This window comes from Bos mutus, chromosome 3 (assembly GCF_027580195.1).
Source record: "Bos mutus isolate GX-2022 chromosome 3, NWIPB_WYAK_1.1, whole genome shotgun sequence".
In the NCBI taxonomy this organism is placed as follows: domain Eukaryota; kingdom Metazoa; phylum Chordata; class Mammalia; order Artiodactyla; family Bovidae; genus Bos; species Bos mutus.
The window spans coordinates 106,106,539-106,113,886 of record NC_091619.1 but is presented as its reverse complement, the minus strand read 5'-3'; the positions used below and the strand labels follow the sequence as shown (position 1 = coordinate 106,113,886).

At 52.8% G+C, this 7,348-nt stretch overlaps 1 protein-coding gene across 1 annotated transcript; it reads left to right on the top strand.

Moving 5' to 3' along the window:
• Positions 1-24: 24 nt before the first annotated feature.
• On the top strand, positions 25-7,338 carry DNALI1 (dynein axonemal light intermediate chain 1). Its single transcript, XM_005893252.2, has 6 exons — positions 25-194; positions 712-857; positions 3,077-3,246; positions 4,359-4,537; positions 4,875-5,039; positions 6,945-7,338. Exons 1-6 carry the CDS (start codon positions 114-116, stop codon positions 6,978-6,980), a joined length of 777 nt encoding a protein of 258 aa, XP_005893314.1. The 5' UTR covers positions 25-113; the 3' UTR covers positions 6,981-7,338.
• The last annotated feature ends 10 nt before the right edge of the window (positions 7,339-7,348 follow it).

Here is a 7,348-nt window from a genome sequence, read left to right as displayed (position 1 = left end):
CCTCACCCCGAAGCCCCGCCCAGGCCATGAGGGCGGAGCGGAGGTTTCCATGGCGACGGCAAACAAGGCCCTGACTGGAGGGCGTCTGCTGGGTTGCCTCTCCCGCCGCCACCATGATTCCCCCAGCGGACTCTCTGCTTAAGTATGACACCCCGGTGTTGGTGAGCCGGAACACTGAGAAACGGAGCCCCAAAGTAAGGACGAGTCTCAGAGGGTGGGGGAGCACGAAGCTCCGCTGGGGTAAGACAGGGGCTGCCCTGAAGGTCGGGAGTCCCCAAGGGCAGAGGCTGAAGTCACTGGGAGTAAAGGACTGGGACCTGAGGAGAGAGAGAGAAGACCAAATGCTGGGTGATCCCAAAGAGCAGATTAGTATGGGGAAGAAAGTCACAGGGCGATGTGACAAGTCTTTTTAGGGTCCCAGCGTCCCAGAATAGATCTGATAGTGATGCCCCATCACTAGAGTAGAGGCCTGAGCAGCTGGGCCAGAAACATCTGTTCAAGGAGATGCAAGCATTGGGTTGGGTGGAACCAGAGATGCTACATGGCCTCCTTCAGTTCTGAAACATAACTTCTGCTGAGGGGACAGATGGGGAAAAGTGAGTTGGGGATAGGGGAGGGATGTGCGGGAAACCTGGAGCAATCCAGGGGCCCAGGGAGTGTGGAGCTGAGTGTCTGAGTCGCCTCCTGCCCCAACTTGTCCCTCCCTCTCAGGCTCGGCCGCTGAAAGTCAGCCCCCAGCAGCCTGGACCCTCAGGTCCCGTCCCACAGCCACCCAAGACCAAGCTCCCCTCAACTTCCTGTGTCCCAGATCCTACAAAGCAAGCAGAAGAAATCTTGAATGCCATCCTGCCCCCAAGGTAAACAAGCAGTGGCTAGGAGGAGGCCCAGGCTTTTGCTTCCTGGAACTTGGGAATGTGAGAGGAGGCACCCTGACTCTGTTTCTGACTGAGATTTCTTCCCAGCATCCCAGAGTTTCTCTAGAACTTGCAGATGGCTAGATCCTGGGAGGGTCCAGGGAGACCTGTTCTCTATTCGCCATCATTTCCTGAGTGCTCTCTCACCCAGGCTCCTTCGTGGCTTTAAATATCTGTATACTAATGGTTGCCATGGGTCTTTTTGCACCCCTGTCCTCTCCCCTAAACTCCAAAGGTATATATTCTACTACTTACTCATTACCTTCATGAAGATGTCCAAGAAACATCTCAAACTCAACATGTTCAAGTTAAATCACAATGTCTTTCTTCCCCTAACCAGCTCATTCTCAGTCTTCTTTCCACTAGGGTCTCAGGCCACTTTTCATTCCCTTTGATCTCTCCCATCACATGTCTGGGAATGCTCACATTCTCTTGTCTCCATTGTTCTTGTTTTCAGTCACTAAGTCGTATCTGATTCTTTGTAACCTCATGGACTGTAGCACACCAGGCTCCTCTGTCCTCCACTGTCTCCCAGAGTTTGCTCAGATTCATGTCCGTTGAGTCAGTGATGCCATCTAACCATCTTATCTTCTGCCACCCCTTTCTCCTTTTGCCTCAGCCTTCAAATTACTTTCCAAATCTCACCGCTTTTCACTCTGCTCCCACTGTCTTATTCCTAGTGACTGTCACCGCACTACTGTGATGGCCTCCCAGCTGAAAACTCTGCTTCCGCTCTCTGCTCCTACAATCTATTCCCCACACAACCCCCAAATCAAAGTCAGATTGTGCGAGTCTTCTTACAGAAACTCTAATGGCATCCCATCTCGCTCAGACTAAAATTCAAAGTCCTTACAACAACCCAGAAGACGTGGCAGGACCTGGCCCCTGAGGTATCCGGGATCTTCTCTCTGGTTATTCTCTTCCTAGTTCACGGGGCTAATGCCACGAGGGCCTCTGCTTGCTGTATCTGAAGCACATCAGTGACTTTGCCACCATAGGACCTTCTCACCACCAGGGATCCTCTTCCCCTGATATCCTCCCAATTCCCTTGTTCCTTCACTCAGTTCAGTTCAATCACTCAGTCATGTCTGACTCTTTGCAACCCCATGAGCTGCAGCACGCCAGACCTCCCTGTCCATCACCAACTCCCGGAGCCCACCCAAACTCATGTCCATCGAGTCGGTGATGCCATCCAGACATCTCATCCTCTGTCGTCCCCTTCTCCTCCTGCCCCCAATCCCTCCCAGCATCAGCGTCTTTTCCAGTGAGTCAACTCTTCTCGTGAGGTGGCCAAAGTATTGGAGTTTCAGCTTCAACATCAGACCTTCCAGTGAACACCCAGGACTCATCTCCTTTAGGATGGACTGGTTGGATTTCCCTGCAGTCCAAGGGACTCTTAAGAATCTTCTCCAACACCACAGTCAAATCTTGCTCAAATGTCCTCTCCTCAAGGAAACTTCTGCAGACTCCTTTAGAAAAGGAGAGCTCCCTTCTTCTTACCCTGATGCTTTCTTCCACAGCCACATTGATCACTAACATCCTTTTCAACTATTTTTATGTAATAAGGTGATAGAAGTTTTGAGGGTGATTTTCACTTGCTTCCCTCTCAACAACGCATGGAATCCTCTCCGTCAAGGTGGCTCTGCCCTCAGACTGCCCCTTGTGATTCCAGAACCTGGTTGTGTCTCTGAAACAAGGTTCACTATGGGCATCCATATAGGTACACTCCCCCGCCGCCAATACATATCTTCACCTCTTTCTGTTGACACAAGGCTTATGGTCTCCTGTGTCTCCTACCCTCCAAGTCAGTGGGTATTGCCGCTGGGCCTCCCATTCAGATCAAGCAACATCCACCATAAATCTGTGCTCAGCATGTTAGGAGTGGGTGATCTGGAATGTGGGTGATGACTTCACAGAGGATCGTGGGAGAATGAAGACTGCCCAGCCCCAACGTAGGGGCCCTATGGAGGTGGCACCGTGGGTGTGGCTTTGCAGCCACACACTCTTCAAGGAAGAGAGAGATGGGGGATTCTGGTGGGTCGGGGACAGAGCTGCTCCTCCCTCCTCTCAGGCAGAGAGTGCCAAGGGCCACCTCTGCTCAGGTCCTGAGGACCTTGTGTGGTGGATGGGGCTGGCTCAGCCTGGCTGTGTCCGTCCCACAGGGAGTGGGTGGAGGACACGCAGCTATGGATCCAGCAGGTGTCCAGCACGCCCAGCACCAGGATGGACGTGGTGCACCTCCAGGAGCAGCTGGACCTGAAGCTGCAGCAGCGGCAGGCCCGGGAGACCGGCATCTGCCCAGTGCGCCGGGAGCTGTACTCGCAGTGTTTCGGTGAGTGGTCAGAGAGGGAGGCTACACCACCCTCTACTGCCTCCTTCCCCTTCCCTTCAGTAGAACCCAGGCCCTGAGTCCCCCTGAGCTGAGCCCATCCCATCCTGGAACGCTTGTCTCCCCCCACCTACCCCACCCAGGAACTGCTAACTGCGTCTTCCCCTCCGCCTGTCTCTCCTACCAGTCCCCACCTTGTCAGTCACCGTGTTCCTGATGACTTGGTTCCTCACCCCTCAGCAGCTGCTTAGAGTAAGATGAGAACTTCCCACCTCCATGGGACCCCTTCCATTTGGTTTTTTTCAAAGGTTTCTATAATAAATATAGATTAATTTTTCAATCTGAAAAACTTCATGTTTTATATTTATATCCATCCATCAACATCAGGCCTTGGTCCAGAAAAGTATTTCAGGGTGATTTGTTGTGACTCAACAGACACAGGGCCTTTTTGTTTTTATAGCCCATACCTTGTGGCATGTGGGATCTTAGTTCCCCAACCAAGGATCGAACCCAGGCTCTCTGCGTTGGGAGCATGGAGTCTTAACCACTGGACCACCAGTGAAGTCCCCAGACCCAGGGATTTGAGATCTCCCTCCTTGGATGCTGGTGTCAGATGACTGGCCCTCAGTCCAGTCTCACTGGCCCACGTGAGTGGGCCCACTGGCTGCTGCCCAGGGGCTGGCAGGATCCCTTCAGTTTGAGGGTGATTCTGGCTTGTGCTCCCTGTCAGCATTTATGGAGGAGATGTTTCCAGCCCCAAACCAGTCCAGCCAAGGGGGCACAGAGGATTTCCCAGCTGCTTTAAAACAGCCACCATCTTTATATTGAAAAAGTCAGATTGCTTTGAATAGCACCCAGTTTCTGCCTAACAGTGGACCAGAAGGGCCCCCAGGCTGTAGACACACCAAGCTCTTGTCTCCATTTGCCCTGGCCAAGCCAGGCTTGCTGATGGCCTGTACTCCCAAGTGCCGAGTTCAGAGAAGTCCTGACAGGGCCCCCGAGACCTGCCTGCCTTCAAGTGAGGAGGACACACCCTACTGCCCTTCCTGGTAGGAAAGCGGTTTCCCTCCCGCCTGCTTTCTCTGACCTCGACCTCGCTGTGTGCACCTTGGCAGATGAGCTGATCCGCGAGGTCACCATCAACTGTGCAGAGCGGGGGCTGCTGCTGCTGCGGGTGCGGGACGAGATCCGCATGACCATCGCCGCCTACCAGACCCTGTATGAGAGCAGCGTGGCGTTCGGCATGAGGAAGGCACTGCAGGCCGAGCAGGGGAAGTCAGACATGGAGAGGAAAGTGAGTGGGTTCACCAGGAGCCTCCAAGCCTCTGCGAGTCTTCTGTCCACCTCAGGGCCACAGCCTGTCACGCCAGCACCCAACTGTGGCCTTCGAGGGTGCTCTCCCATCACCTCAGTGAGGACTGTTTAGTTCAGTGTCATGGCCGGTCCTGGGGTGACGGAACTGTCTCTCCTTGGACAAGCCCTGCCAGTCACTGGCCTCCCACTGGGTGGCAGTACAGACCCTGGCAATGCCTTGGGTCGGGCAGCTGAGTCCCAAGTCCCCTCCACCCAGGGACTCACACCGCCCCATCCGCTTGGCGACGTCGCAGGATGACTGGGGTTTCTGTCCGCAGATTGCAGAGTTAGAAACGGAAAAGCGAGATCTGGAGAGGCAAGTGAACGAGCAGAAGGCAAAATGTGAGGCCGTTGAGAAGCGGGAGAGCGAGAGGAGACAGGTGGAGGAGAAGAAGCACAACGAGGAGATACAGTTCCTGAAGCGGACGAATCAGCAGCTCAAGGTAATCGCTGCGCCGGCCCAGGTGGGCGCCCCCAGCCCCAGCCCCAGCCCCAGGCCCTGCCAGCCAAGCAGAGCAGCCCAAGCATTTTGTCCTACACTGACTTTCAGTACTGCTAAGGAGTCAAGGAAGCTGACTCTTTTGGGGAGAGGTGAGGGATCAGATTCTCTGTCCTTCTGGTTTTGGAGACAGGTTCTGTTCTCAACTCTGAACCCCCATGACTCCTCAGCCTGGCTCTCCAGTGGATTTTTGTTTCCCTTCGGGTAAAAGTTGCCTATCTTCTGGGAGAGGTTGGTGCGTCAAAGGTGGGACTTCTGTTCTGTGGCAGCTGGCATTTCGGAGCCTCCTCAGAGGGGTCCGGGTCTCTCCAGTGGGCTTTCGGGGTGTGCTTTCCTACTGCAGTTGCCTAGAAAGAGGCACTGCATTTGTGGGGGCGGGGGGTAAGGGAAGGCCCTTTAAGAGGGAAGAACCAATTCAAATGAGGAAACTTCTTCTGGTGCATGATCAGAGGAACTCAGCTGTAGGTGTTTTTCATCAAAGCCCTTTTGCTGACAGTATACTTTAGTCCAACTGAGCTGAAGGGAGGGAGGGGGACTTAGTGAAAAGGGCTGGGCAGGGGGCCAGGCCTCTCAAACTCCAGGCCGTCTGTCTGGTCCAGAGGTTCTCAGAAGTTGGGCTCCAGACAGCATCATCCTCATCACCACAGCTTTTAGAAATACAAATCGCTGGGCCCGGTCCAGAGCTGCCCAATCAGAAACTTTGGGGTTGAGGGCCAGCAAGCCAGTCTAACCAGGTCTCCAGGCGATTCTGATCCTCGCTCAAGTTTGAGAACCACTGCTCTAGACATACGGCCTATTGGTGTACAGTGTCCGTCTCCCATGGCCCTGGCTCGGAGGGGCCCCTGGATGTATCTCCCTCTCCTCCCTAGTTTCACAGAAGCTTACATTCTTATGATTGGCAGGCTTGTGGGTGCTACAAGCCAAGAAGACCAAGCCTTTGAGATAAAGAAGGGCTTGTGTTAATTGCTAGTGGAGGATGACAGATTTTCTCCTTGGCAAGTTGAACAAAACAAACTTTCGCAGCCAGATGTGAATCTGTTTACTTAGCAGTCTCTGAGGCTGCCTCCCTTATCTGCCATATTCTTTCATCGTAAGCCCAAGTTCCCCAGTGCCTCCTATGGTATTGGCGGCAAGAGCAAAGCAGCATACCTTGGCATCTTTCTAACATTTACAAGCAACCTTGTTATCCCTGGGGCGAAGGACTCTTTAGAAGTGAGTTATTTTTATTGGCTCAAAGCTGCACTCCAAATAAAGCATTGTTTGCAGTCCCCAGGACAGACCTACTTAAAGGTCTGTCCACACACCATGATAGTGAATTATTTTACTGGCTGCCACAGGAGCAGAGTAAGTAACTCCCAAGTGTCTGACGCTTTACATACAAGATGGACAGCTCCCTACTCACCAGTAGCAATTTTCTCTAATTGGGTGTCAAGTTGTCTCAGTGGCTGAAAATTTGCTGTTTCCCAAACCTCTTGTCCCAGCACAGAGCTCCCAGGCTCCCAAATGAGAGAGCCAAATGTTTAACTTAGCAGAAGTATTCAGGCCTGAAATGTGAGCCGTGAAAAAACCACTATTTCAACAACTTTTATTCAATTTCCTTTTCAATGCCTTATACACTGAGCAGCTATTGTATGGAAAGCAGGCCAGCTCTGATTTCTCCTAATGCAGCAAGACTGAATGCCAAGCCAGAAACCAGCTAATCTAGAAAACATGGAGTTGGGAATGAAGGGAAAAAATCATTGGAGTGGCAGCATCTGGATCATTCTTCCAGGAGACTTTTGTCACCTCTCAGCTGTTTGTGTTAGGCTGCATGTTTCAAATATTAATGGAGTTTGTTTCTGGTTTTCAGGCCCAACTGGAAGGCATTATTGCGCCAAAGAAGTGATAATTTCCACGTGGGTCTCGGCAAGCACTAACGACCCCATCATAAGCCCTTTGTAATAAAAAGCTAGTTTCCTGAGTGAAGGAAGCCACACCCCCGCCCCTTAGCACCACCTACATATCTGTCAGAAGTCACACCACTGCCCCTGTGTTGTGCAGCACCTCAGGTCTGACAGCCAGGCTCCAGGCTGGACAATGAAGGCAGTACAGCCCAGGTGGCCTCTGCACGTGGCCAACCTTGGCACCTGCCTACTCCGACAGTGAGACTTAGAACTCAGCCCTCTTGGCCGTACCCGTCTCAGGTGGAGCGGCGGCTTTCTCGTCGTCTCTCCACTCCATCACTGATTTCCGGTCACAGGAAGCTGCTTCTCT